Genomic DNA, 13,222 nt, shown 5'->3' on the forward strand with positions numbered 1-13,222 from the left:
TGGCAAAACCCCATCTCTACAAAAATGTTAGCCAGGCATGGTGGCACACGCCTGTAGTCCCACTTACTCGGGAGGCTGAGGTAGAAGAATCACTTGAGCCCAGGAGGCCGAGGCTGCAGTGAGCCATAATTGTGCCACTGTACTCCAGCCTGGGTGACAGAGATCCTGTCTCTAAGAATAATAATAATAATAATAATAATAATAATGATGTAGATACTTGAGAATGAAAGTAGATGTTTATTTTCTTCCCTGTAAATTTCTGGACACCATGCCTCACCTCCCCTTCCCACTGTACTTTGGTTGTCACACTTGTCATTCATAACATCTCATTTTACAGGCTTTTTCTGGCCTTTTGACTCAATTACTCTCCAAGTCCTATTAATCATGTTGTTAATTAACCAAACAAATATTTCTAATATTCCTGGAATGTGTGTCTCCTTTTCCCAGCTATTTGATATTTGTGACTATGAATCTTATAATATCATCTATGTAGCTAGTTTGTTCATTTTTCGTATCCTCTTATCTTCTCTATAGTGACGACTTTCAACTGAAGCGGGGGGCGGGGAAAATACAATATATGCTCCCAAAGCTTTCTGTTTCCTGCCCAGGACTATAAAGTCACTAGAAATACATTTCAGATTTATTCTCTCACTCAGCCTACAACAAATCAATAGCTGTGGACCAGAGTTCACATGTCTGATGTGATTTGTCCAGCATTTGGTTAGAACACTAAAGAAAGCACAAGTAGTTGACCAACATTTGTTGAGCAAGATCAGAACAATCAACCTTCAATACCAAGTCAGTGCAAATCAGAAAATAGAACTAACCCTCTCACACAACACACTCTCTAAAAGATGCTTTGAAAATTATATTTGATGAGACTAGATGTTTGTCTTCAGGGAAATCTCATTGCTGTTTCTCATTAAAAAATGTAACAAAAATGAAACACATTTGTATTTAAATGCCATCAAAACCGAGGCATAGGGATTTCTGTGGAATCTGAAACATGGTGTCTTACTCTATTTTGTGTTGCTGTAACAGAATGCTTGAGACTGGGTAACTGATAAAGAACAGAAGTTTATTCTCTTACAGTTCTGGAGGCTGGAAAGTCCAAGATCAAGATGCCAGCAGGTTAGGGCCCAGTCTCTCTGCCTCCAAGGGTGCACCTTGAATGCTGCATTCTCTGGAGGGGAGAGACACCATTACTCACATGACAGAAGAGGGAGAACCCACTCCCACAGGCCCTTTTTATGGTGGCATTAATCCCAAACTCCTCCCATCAGGTCCCACATCTCAATGCCGTTTGTTACATTGGAGATTCAGTTTCAACATGAGTTTTGGAGGGGACACAAATAATCAAACCATAGCAAATGAAAAACCAGTGTTCAGGAGACAGGATATGCTCATTCTTAAGTTTAATGTGAGTTAATAAAATGAACAAAGATGTAGCTACCAAATTTTATTAAAATATATCCTAAAACATAAAATGTTCCTCAACAATATTTTTCCTCAGTTTTGACACATAAATGACATATAATAAACTGTCCATATTTAAAGTATACAATTTGATGAGTCTGATGTATATTCATCTGCGAGGCCATCACCACAATCAAAATAATGAACATAGCTATCAACTCTATAAGCTTCTTCATGCCACTTTGCGATCCCTCCTCCAACTCCCGACCCCAGGCAATCACTGATCTATGTCTGTCACCACAGACTGTGATTCCATTTATATAAAATGCTAGAAGAGAAAAACTAAAGTATTTATTCTTTTTGGGCTGGCTTCTTTCACTCAGTATAATTATTTTGAGATTCATCCATGCTATGTGTTGTCATCAATGCTACATTTCTTTTTTTTTTTTTTTTTTTTTTTTTGAGACAGGGTCTCTGTTGCCCAGGCTGGAGTACAGTGGTATGATCATGGCTCACTGCAGCCTTGAACTCTCAGGCTCAAGCAATCCCCCTACCTTACCCTCCCGAGTAACTGGGACCAAAGGCGCATGCCACCACACCCAGCTAATTACTTTAATTTCTGTATAGATGGAGTCTCCCTGTGTTGCCCAGGCTGGTCTCAAACTCCTGGCCTCAAGCAATCCTTCTGTCTCAGCCTCCCAAAGTCCTGGGATTACAGGTGTGAACCACCACACCAGGCCTACCTCATTCCTTTTTATTACTGAGGAGTATTCCATTCTGTGGATACATCTCAATTTGTTTACCCAACCTTTGATTTATAATTTAGCCTTCTTCAATCAGCTCGTGCCCTCCAATAAAAAAGCCTTCCATGAATTCTCCTGTCACAGGAAATATTGATCAAATCACATTTAGTTTGTTTGTTTGTTTGAGATGGAGTCTTGCTCTGTCGCCCAGGCTGGAGTGCAGTGGCACAATCTTGGCTCACTGCAAGCTCCACCTCTCAGGCTCATGTAGTTCTCCTGCCTCAGCCTCCCGAGTAGCTGGGACTACAGGCACCAGCCACCACGCCCGGCTAATTTTTTGTATTTTTAGTAGAGATGGGGTTTCACCATGTTAGCCAGGATGGTCTCAATCTCCTGATCTCGTGATCCTCCCGCCTCAGCCTCCCAAAGTGCTGGGATTAAAGGTGTGAGCCACCGCACCCGGCCCAAATCACATTTTTGATGCCACAAAGCTGAGGGCAGACCTGGGACAGATGGTGTCTCCCACTGAGGGAGGGGAGGCCCCTGGGAGGTTAGTTTCTCCTGCTGCTGAACACCATCTTCCAATCACAACAGCAAGGAATTGAGAATATATCATTCTAGCTGTAAAGGAACGTACATGCAAAATGTCCTGATTAATGGTGATTAAAGGAAAGACCATTTCTCTTTTCCCCAAACCCAACCTCTTTGTCACTTCAGACCCCTAAGGGAGCCTGTGCAACATCGGTGAAGGTTGCTATTGACACAGGGTACCGACATATTGATGGCGCCTACATCTACCAAAATGAACACGAAGTTGGGGAGGCCATCAGGGAGAAGATAGCAGAAGGAAAGGTGCGGAGGGAAGATATTTTCTACTGTGGAAAGGTGAGATCTTGCCTTCAGCCTCCACTGGGGACAGTGAGAAGGTTTCAGGTGTTCATTTTATTATTCATCTTCTGTGTGTGTGTGTGTGTGTGTGTGTAATTGCATTCATGAGTACACAGTACTTAATAACAGTTTGGGTTGTTTCTTTGTTTAAAAGATAAGTGTTAAAAATGAACCAAAATCATGCAAAATAGGATTTTCAACATTCTTGTATCCTATTAATGAATTATTTATTAATTTGGGAGAAGTAAGCAGAGTAGCATTTGGGGGAGAGAAAGAGGGTTTTAAAAAAGTATTTGGCTGGATGCAGTGTCTCACACCTCTAATCCTCACTTTGGGAGGCTGAGGCAGGTGTTTTGCTTGAGCTCAGGAGTTCAAGACCAACCTGGGTAACATGGCAAAACTCTGTCTCAACAAAAAAAAATACAAAAATTAGCCAGGCATGGTAGCCTGCACCTGTAGTCCCAGCTTTTTGGGAGGTTGAGGCAGGAGGATGGCTTGAGCCAGGGAGGTCAAGGCTGCAATGAGTCATGTTCATATCACTGCACTCCAACCTGAGTGACAGAGCGAGACCCTATCTCAAAAAAAAAAAAAAAAAAAAAAAGAATTTGAGCAAATGTAATTAACTCAGAAATGGCATTTAGATTTTTTTTTTTTTTTTGAGACAGAGTCTTGCTCTGTCGCCCAGGCTGGAGTGCAGTGGCGCCATCTCGGCTCACTGCAAGCTCCGCCTCCCGGGTTCACACCATTCTCCTGCCTCAGCCTCCCAAGTAGCTGGGACTACAGGCACCCGCCACCACGCCCGGCTAATCTTTTTGTATTTTTAGTAGAGATGGGGTTTCACCGTGTTCACCAGGATGGTCTCGATCTCCTGACCTCGTGATCTGCCCGCCTCGGCCTCCCAAAGTGTTGGGATTACAGGCGTGAACCACCGCACCCGGCCTAGATTTTGTTTAATAAAAGCAAACAAATGTAAATTTAAAACAAAAACAAAAGCAAGCTCATAAGGTCACCAATCCAAAAGCCAGCTATGTGGGCTTCCTGGGCAGGCACATTATGCAAGCCTTTCGCTTAATGACTCATATTGTAAGAGTCATTCCTTACCATGATAGGGGCTAAAGTTAGCATACAAGGAAAAGGTGGTCAAAACATTCTTTAAATTGTCCTTTAACTTTAATCCTTTAAATTGTCCAAAAAGTACAGTTGTGAATGGAAAGCAATATTCATACGTATACAATGTCAATATGGGCTGTATGTAATAAAGCATACTTGGGCGAAATATTGGTGTTTACTTAAGCAAACAGAAACAGCATGTGCAGCTGAGTTCATGTCATTGCCTCATCAGGATTGTCTTCGCTGCAGTTCAGCAGCACCTGAGAGGCAATGTGGGGGTGATTAAGTACCCAAACTGGTACAAGATTGCCCAGGTCAGAGGCCCAGATCTGTCACTATTGCCTGAGTTGCATAGCATTTCTGGACCTGAGTTTTTTTTTCTCTGTAAAATGGGGATAATAATGTCAACTATTTCATAAAGTTGTTATGAGTTCACATTTACAAAGCAGTCACACCGAACCTGGTACAAAGCTAATACTACGTATGTTTGTTGAATAAAAGTAAATTAAAATATCATCAGCCTACACCCAGGAATGAAAAAAAAAAGTAAATTAAAATATCAAACAGAATTTCCACTTAGAAGGGATTGCAATAGTAACACCAAAGGGACCCAGAGTAGCAATCAAAACACACGTGACACATTTTTCACTACTCTCTTCATGTTACATTTTCTCTGTGTTTTTAAGGCAAGAAAAAAAATCATTGTCCAACAGAGGAAAAAAATCAGATTTTACCAATTTTGCTTGCCCTTTCTGGTGACCAAAAAAAGTATGATTCAGGCTGGGTGCTGTGGCTCATGCCTATAATCCCAGCACTTTGGAAGGCAGAGGAGGAAGCATCACTTGAGGTCAGAAGTTTGAGACCAGACTGGCCAACATGGGGAAACCCCGTCTACTAAAAATACAAAAATTAGCCAGGCGTGGTGGCAGGTGCCTGTAATCCCAGCTACTTGGGAGGCTGAGGCAGGAGAATCGCTTGAACCCGGGAGGCAGAGGTTGCAGTGAGCCAAGATCAAACCACTGCGCTCCAGCCTCAGTGACACAGCAAGACGCCGTCTCAAAAAAACAAAAGAAACAAAAAAGAAAAGTATGATTCTAAACTTATATGCCCCCAAAAAATCTGTGAGCAAAACTGATAATCCAAAAGATGTACTAATTTGTCCTGTGGGTATGAGCAACCTTGGCACCATATGTCTCAGACACCTAAGGGTACACATGCTCTGGTAGGATCAACCAAACCTTGATCCTTCATTATGTAATGCCTTAGTGAAAGAGTAACTTAATTGCTCTGGGGTCTAACTAGGACCCAACAAGAACAAAAGATCAGTGAAAGCAAATGTAGATCTGTGCCCTAATTTAAAATTTCACCAGGCTTTCACACCACTTGTCACAATGTGAAGGACCTGGTGAAGCCACACACATAACCTTGCTCATTTTATCAGAGTGGCATGACAATAAAGTATCAGGCTAGGTCAGGACATCTAGAACATTGCATAACCCTAGTTATACCATGAGGAAAAATGCAAGCACTAAGGGTCAGTTAGGAAATTCGCCCGGAAATGGGAAAGACTGCCATCAAATTAGGTACTCTGTGGTCAGGAGGATCTGTAAGTCTCTTGCAGTAGATTTGCATAAAATTATGTCTGGAAATGTGAGGGCGATCTGGCTGCAACATCTGTCACCCCATTGGTCACCAGGGCTAATTCAGCTGGTCTGGCTGTCTGGGCAATTGTACCTCTTGAAGCTGCACTCTCAGCGGAAGAGGATGGCTTTCCCTGATGAAGGAGGAGGGTTTCTAGGTCAAGGGTATGTGAGTAGCTGCACTCCCCTGCTAGAACCTCCAAACAAGCTCTCAAGCTAGGCTCTGAGTGTCAAGAGTTTTATCAGCTCATCCTATACTCAGATGACACTGCATCATAAACGTATTTTTGTGAAATGAAATGTGTGAATAAAATGTGTACAAGGGGCCAGGCATGGTGGTTGATACCTATAATCCTGGCACTTTGGGAGGCTGAAGTGGGCAGATGGCTTGACCCCAGGAGTTAAAGATCAGCCTGGGCAATATAGTGAGACCCCTCTCTCAAAAAAAAAAAAAAAATGTGTACGAGTGCTTTACAAAGAAAAAGGGGCTGCATTATTGTAAAAATCGTGTGAACATTAGTTAATGATCCCTCTTTGATTCTTTCAGCTATGGGCTACAAATCACGTCCCAGAGATGGTCCGCCCAACCCTGGAGAGGACACTCAGGGTCCTCCAGCTAGACTACGTGGATCTTTACATCATTGAAGTACCCATGGCCTTTAAGGTGAGTTCAGATGCCTAAGTCAGGTCTCTGCACCCTGGCAACCATCAGCCAATAGCTATGTGCATGAAGCTAGCTTATTACTTAGCACCACTGAATATTGTGGTGTTTTGTTACCATAGATCAGAGAGTACTAACCTAGCCTAACAAATACCCAAGAAGATTATGTTAGCAGACTCAGGCTTGGTTTCCAAGTTTCTTGATTTTTTAATTCAATGCAATTTCTATTATACCATGTTTTTACAACTATAGTTTAAACTCTCTGCATCAAACCAACATGCAGTCCCCTGACTGTAGCCCAGCATTGAGATGCACACCCTTCTTCCCACTCACACAGTCATAATCTCAGCCCTCATCCTCACTTTGTTCATGTTGATTCTTGTTCAAATGTCAGATTTCTAACCTAAGTCTTAAAAATTTGGAAAGACCCAGTGTACATGTGTGTGTTGCTTAGCGATGGGATACATTCTGAGAAATGTGTCACGAGGCGACTTTGCTGTTCTGCAAACATCATATAGCGTGTACTTATACAAACCTAGGTGGTAAGGTTTTACTTACCATGGTAGATGGCATTACTTTTGTAATAACATGAATAAAGCGCAAACACGTTGTGCCTAGATGGTATAGCCTATGGCAGACTTAGGCTAGATAGCCCAGCTGATTGCTCCTAGGTTACAAACCTGCACGGCATGTTACTATTCTGATTCTGAATACTGTAGACAATGTTAACACAATGGCAAATATTTGTGTATTTAAACATAACATAGAAAAGGTATAGTAAAAATATGGCATCAAAGATAAGATACACCTATACCTGGCACTTACCATGAGTGGAGCTTGCAGCATAAAAATTGGGTGAGTGAGTAGTGAGTAAATGTGAAGGCCTAGGTCATTACTGTACATGACTGGAGACTTTATAAACACTGCACACTTAGGGTACACAATCAAATAATAGTTTTTCTTCAACAATAAATTAACATTAGCTTATTGTAAGCGTTTTTACCTTATAAATGTTCTAATTTTTTTAACTTTTTGATTCTTTGTAATAATACTTAATAATAACACTAATACTGATTACTTTTTTTTTTTTGAGACGGAGTCTCGCTCTGTTGCCAGGCTGGAGTGCAGTGGCATGATCTCAGCTCACTGCAAGCTCCGCCTCCCGGGTTCAACTGATTCTCCTGCCTCAGCCCCCCGAGTAGCTGGGACTACAAGCAAGTGCCATCACGCCAGGCTAATTTTTGTATTTTTAGTAGAGACGGGGTTTCACCATGTTGGCCAGGATGGTCTCGATCTCCTGACCTCGTGATCTGCCCACCTCGGCCTCCCAAAGTGCTGTGATTAATTACTTTTTTAATAACATGAATAAAACACAAACATGTTGTACAGCTGTATAAAAATATTCTTTCTTTGTATTCTTATTGTATAAGCTTTTGTCTATTAAAAATTTTTTTTAACTTTTTTGTTAAAAACTAAGACACAAGCACACACATTAGTCTAGGCCTACACAGGATCAGCATCATCATTATCACTGTCTTTCACCTCCACATCTTGTCCCACTGGAGGTTCTTCCAGAGCAGTAACACACATGGAGCTGCCACCTCCTCTGACAACAGTGTCTTCTTCTGGAATCCCTCCTGAAAGACCTGCCTGGGGCTTTTTTACAGTTAACATTTTTTAAAAGGAGAAGGAGAACATGCTAAAATTATCATAAAGTATAGTAAAACAAATATATAAGTTGTATCCATAGTAAAAACAGCAATTGTTTATTATCATTATCAAGTATGATATACTGTACATGATTATGTGTGCTCTACTTTTATATACCTGGCAGCACAGTTGGTTTGTTTACTCCAGCAACACCACAAACATGATGTCACTAGGTGATAGGAGTTTTAAATTCTATTATAATCTTATGGGCCACCAACATACATGCAGTCCGTCATTGACCAAAATGTCATTATGCAGCACATGACTCTATCTAAAAGTGAGAAAATAAAATTTACTTCTCTGTGACTAACTAATGACATTTAAATCTTTTTGGAGACAATAGATAATTTCTATTCTTACTTTTGATGGGTTCAAGGGCACAGAGGTAAAATTTTAACAGTGAGAAATGACACAATATAGTGACATTACCTCCCAACTGAACCTATAATTGGGAAATTGATATTTGAAGCTAAAATAGGACATGTTTTTTGGTGTTTATTTGCTTGTTTGCTTAAGGTAGGGCCAGCTGAGCATGGCGGCTCACACCTGTAGTCCCAGTACTTTGGGAGGCTGAGGCTGGCAGATCACTTGAGTCCAGGAGTTTGAGACAAGCCTGGGCAACATGGCAAAACCCCATCTCTACAAAAAATACAAAAATCAGCCAAGCTTGGTGGCACGTGCCTGTGGTCTCAGCTACTTGGGAGACTAAGGTGGGAGGATCGCTTGAGCTGGGGAGGTGGAGGGTGCAGTGAGCCGAGATCGCGCCACTACACTCCAGCCTGGGTGACAGCAAGACCCTGTTTTGAAAGGAAGGAAGGGAGGGAGGGAGGGAGGGAGGGAGGGAGGGAAGGAAGGAAGAAAGAAAGAAAAAGAGAGAGAGAGAGAGAGAAGGTCTTGCTCTGTCACCCAGGCTGGACTGCAGTGGTGTGTTGCTCACTGTAGCCTTGAGCTTGTAGGCTCAAGCAATCCTCCTGCCTCAGCCTCCCAAGTAGCTCAGATGACAGGTGTATGTCACCACACTCACCTAATTTTTCAATTTTTCTTTTTTAGAGACAGGGTCTCGCTATGGTGACCGTGCTGGTCTGGAACTCCTGGCCTCAAGCCATCCTCCCACCTCAGCCTCCTAAAGTGCTGGGATTACAGGCATGAGCCACCATATCCGACTTCACATGCTTTTTTGAATCTTAAGTTTTTTAAAACAGAAAACCTTTCCTGCTAAAATATTTTTAGCACTTTATTATTTTTTAAGTGTCAGGCAGACAATTTTAGCCAACAAAATGTTTAAAATTATGACACGTTTAAAAGATAAATGAACAAGAATGAGAGTCAATAGCATAGATTTTTAGAGGGTTGGGTTATTCTTCTAATAATACCTGACTGTGAGGAAGAGGAATGAAGGAAACAGACAAAGAGGCTTATCAGGATGAAATGATGAGTAAAATAGGCACAATGGAAGGTCAAGGGAAACACCTAAAGATATCTAACGTGGGTTCAGGTTTGATAACCACTTGATTAGAATCTGGGAAAGTAAAAATCATGTAACAGAATTCATGATGGAGGCATAAGGCCATTCAGAAGGTAAGTAAAATTAGGAAACACAAGGCAAGAAATATGGAGCAGAAATGGGGGTTGTAAGTGTTGAGAAAGTCAAAGTGATTAGAAATCAGAGACAGAATGGATAATTAACATGAGTAATAATGTGGCATCAAGGAGAAAAGGGACTGTTCCCTGCTCCCAGGGAGACGGGGGGAAGTTGAGAAGACATTGTCTTTCCCTAAAGCAGACAATGGGGAAAATGTTTTCACTAAAGGAAAGTTGAGTTTCACAAAGGTGATGTGCTAGACGAAAAAATTAAAGAAAAAAAATTTTTTTTTTTGAGATGGAGTCTTGCTCTTGTTGCCCAGACTGGAGTGCAGTGGCATGATCTCAGCTTATTGCCACCTCTGCCTCCTGGGTTCAAGCGATTCTCTTGCCTCAGCCTGCTGAGTAGCTGGGATTACAGGCACCCGCCACCAAGCCCAGCTAATTTTTGTATTTTTAGTAGAGACAGGGTTTTGCTGTGTTGGCCAGGCTGGTCTTGAACTCCTGACCTCAGTTGATTGGCCCATCTCGTCCTCCCAAAGTGCTGGGATTACAGGTGTGAGCCACTGCGCCTGGTCAAATTAGGGAGAAATTTAAGAACGTAATGGATTTTGTCCAATTGCTTGATTCCCTTCTCAGTCTGTTTTGTGCTGCTATAAAAGCATGCCTGAGGCCAGGTGCAGTGGCTCACACCTGTATTCCCAGCACTTTGGGAGGCTGAGGCAGGTGGATCACTTGAGCCTAGGAGTTCGAGACCAGCCTGGACAACATGATGAAACCCCCACTCTACAAAAAAATATACAAAAGAATTAGCTAGGCTTGGTGGTGCACACCTGTAGTCCCAGCTGCTCAGGAGGTTGAGATGGGAAGATCACCTGAGCCTGGGGACATTGAGGCTGCAGTGAGCCATAATCATGCCACCGCACTCCAGCCTGGGCAGCAGAGTAAGACCTTGTCTCAAAAACAAACAAGCAAAAAACAACAACAGAAAAAGAATGCTGTGATTCAGAAACATTTCCTTTAAAAGAAAAAAAAAAAGAATACCTGACACTGGGTAGTAGATAATAAACAGAAATGTATTGGCTCAGAGTTCTAGAGGCTGGAGAGTCCAAGACCAGCACCTCACTAGGGCCTTCTTGCTATGTCATCACATGCTGGAATGAGGCAGGGCAAAGAGCACAAGAGGGCACCCCTCCTCATCTGAGCCCTTTTTACAATGTCATTAATCCATGACTGAACAACTCCCATTAGGTCCCACCTCCCAACACAGTTGCACTGGGGATTAAATTTCCAACACATGAATTCGGGGGGACACATTTAAACCACAGCGATTCCCAATAAGAAAATCCCTATTACCAAAGTCAACAAAGACTTTCATCCTGCCAAAACCAATAGACATTTTGTCCTCCTATTATTTGATCTCTTTCAATACAGTTGACTACCACCTCCTTCTGTAAACATTTTCTTCTCATAGTGCTCATGACATCTCATGACCTTCCCATGGTCTTTGGCAGCTTCTTCTCTGCCAGCTTCCAAATGTTGTTATGCCCAGTCCTCAACCCTCAATATTCTTGTCTTACTAGCTATACTCTCTCTATAGGTGACTTAATCCAACCTTGTGGATTTGATACCATTTTACATGCTAATGACTCCCAAATTTTTTCTGTAGCCATGACCTCTCTCTGAGCTCCTGACTTCTCTGTTCAACTGCCTGCCTCAATATCCACTTGAATGTTTAATGACCATTTCAAAGTCAAAATATCCAAAATGATATTCCAGATTGCTAGCCCCAACCTCAGGAAATGGTTACCACCACCCACCCAAGGCGTCTGGGAATCATCTTTGATTCCTCCCTATCCCTCATTTCCACCACCCTACCTCATTTCCAAGTCAACATTAAGGCATGCTGGCTCTACTACTTGTTCATGTGCTAATCTGTTCCCTTCTTTTCCTCTCTACTGCAGTTGCCCCAGTCCCAGGCACCATCAGCTCTCCGCTATTGCATATAGCACCTTAGGCTGAGTTCCCCAGAAGGCTGAGATGAAGAGAATGCACACAAGAGTGATTTATTTTGAAGTACAACCAGGGAAAACTGAAAAGCGAGTGGGGAAATGTGGCTGAAAAATAAGAGGTTAAGCAGATATGAGGTAGAAAGCAGAGTCCTACAGAGAGCAACTTAGGCTAAATGTCACAGAAAGCTCTGGACACAAAGTTGTTCACATCTCAGAATTACACAGTCACGGGGCAAAGAAACAAATATTGATCCTTGCAACTTTAGCTCAAAGGCTGCCCCAGCGAGGGGAGCAGGGTGTAAATTCCTGGGCACATCTAATTGAGTAGATACACAAGTCCCAGTAGCCTGAGGTCTGTCCTCTAACAGATGCAGGTGTCAGCTGTACAGAGTGAAAGGACAGTGCACGCAAGACAGGTACTGGCATCCCAGGGGGCGTGGGCAGGTGTCTTAATCCAGCTGGGCCGCTACGACAAAATACCTTAGACTGGGTGATTTAGAAACAATAGACATTTATTGCTCACAATTATGAAAACTGGGAAGTCTAAATTCTATTATTTTAATTCCCAGGTATAAATAAAATGAATTACATTTATTCTTTTTTTTTTTTTTTTTCAGCCAGGAGATGAAGTATACCCTAGAGATGAGAATGGCAAATGGTTATATCACAAGTCAAATCTGTGTGCCACTTGGGAGGTAAGTTCAAATGTGCTTCTTATTTTAAAAGACTATATTTTTAACACTGTGATCTGATTATTCCTGTCATATTTATGGAGAAAGATGCACCCTTTTCTTCCAATGAAAAGTAACAGTCAGAACAGGCATTCCTAACCGTAAGTACAGGTATATGAAATCTCCACTGCTGGATACTAAATAATTCTTACTTTTGTTTTGCTGGAATGCCAAAGAAAAGAGAGCAGTGTGGAAGGAAAAACAATGTAAACAAAATATGTTCTAATATAAAAGTAATTAGAATATGTGAATAAGATAAATTCACGAAATAAAAATATAAATCTTAAGTTGTTAATATGATGCCTAAAATAAACAAACTTAAAATAATACATAAAAAACTGAAAAACACGCCAGTCGCAGTGGCTTATGCTTGTAATTCCAGCACTTTGGAAGGCCAAGGTAGGCGAATCATCTGCGGTCAGGAGTTCGAAACCAGCCTGGCCAACATGGTGAAACTCTGTGTCTAACAAAAATGCAAAAATTAGCCAGGCGTGGTGATGGGTGCCTATAATCCCGGCTACATAGGAGGCTGAGGCAGGAGAATTGCTTGAACCTGGGAGGCAGAGGTTGCAGTGAGCCGAGATCATGCCACTGCACTCCAGCCTGGGCGACAGACAAGATGCTGTCTCAAAAAAAACCTGAAAAGCAATTGTGTTTTTTATTTCTGAGCAAGCTGCTGGCTCTTTTCCCAAGATCACAAGAGTAGACAACTATAGGAAAATAATATATA

General features: G+C 42.0%; 1 protein-coding gene across 2 annotated transcripts in view; it reads left to right on the forward strand.

Annotated features, from left to right (window-relative positions):
* Positions 1–13,222, forward strand: part of AKR1D1 (aldo-keto reductase family 1 member D1) — a 39,930-nt gene that overhangs the window by 9,630 nt on the left and 17,078 nt on the right. For both annotated transcript variants that reach the window (XM_007983066.3, XM_037991136.2), the window contains exons 2-4: positions 2,877–3,044; positions 6,345–6,461; positions 12,379–12,456. In XM_007983066.3, the coding sequence (XP_007981257.1) occupies positions 2,877–3,044; positions 6,345–6,461; positions 12,379–12,456 (363 nt within the window). The remainder of the gene's footprint in view (positions 1–2,876; positions 3,045–6,344; positions 6,462–12,378; positions 12,457–13,222) is intronic.

This window comes from Chlorocebus sabaeus, chromosome 21, assembly GCF_047675955.1.
Source record: "Chlorocebus sabaeus isolate Y175 chromosome 21, mChlSab1.0.hap1, whole genome shotgun sequence".
NCBI classification, from domain to species: domain Eukaryota; kingdom Metazoa; phylum Chordata; class Mammalia; order Primates; family Cercopithecidae; genus Chlorocebus; species Chlorocebus sabaeus.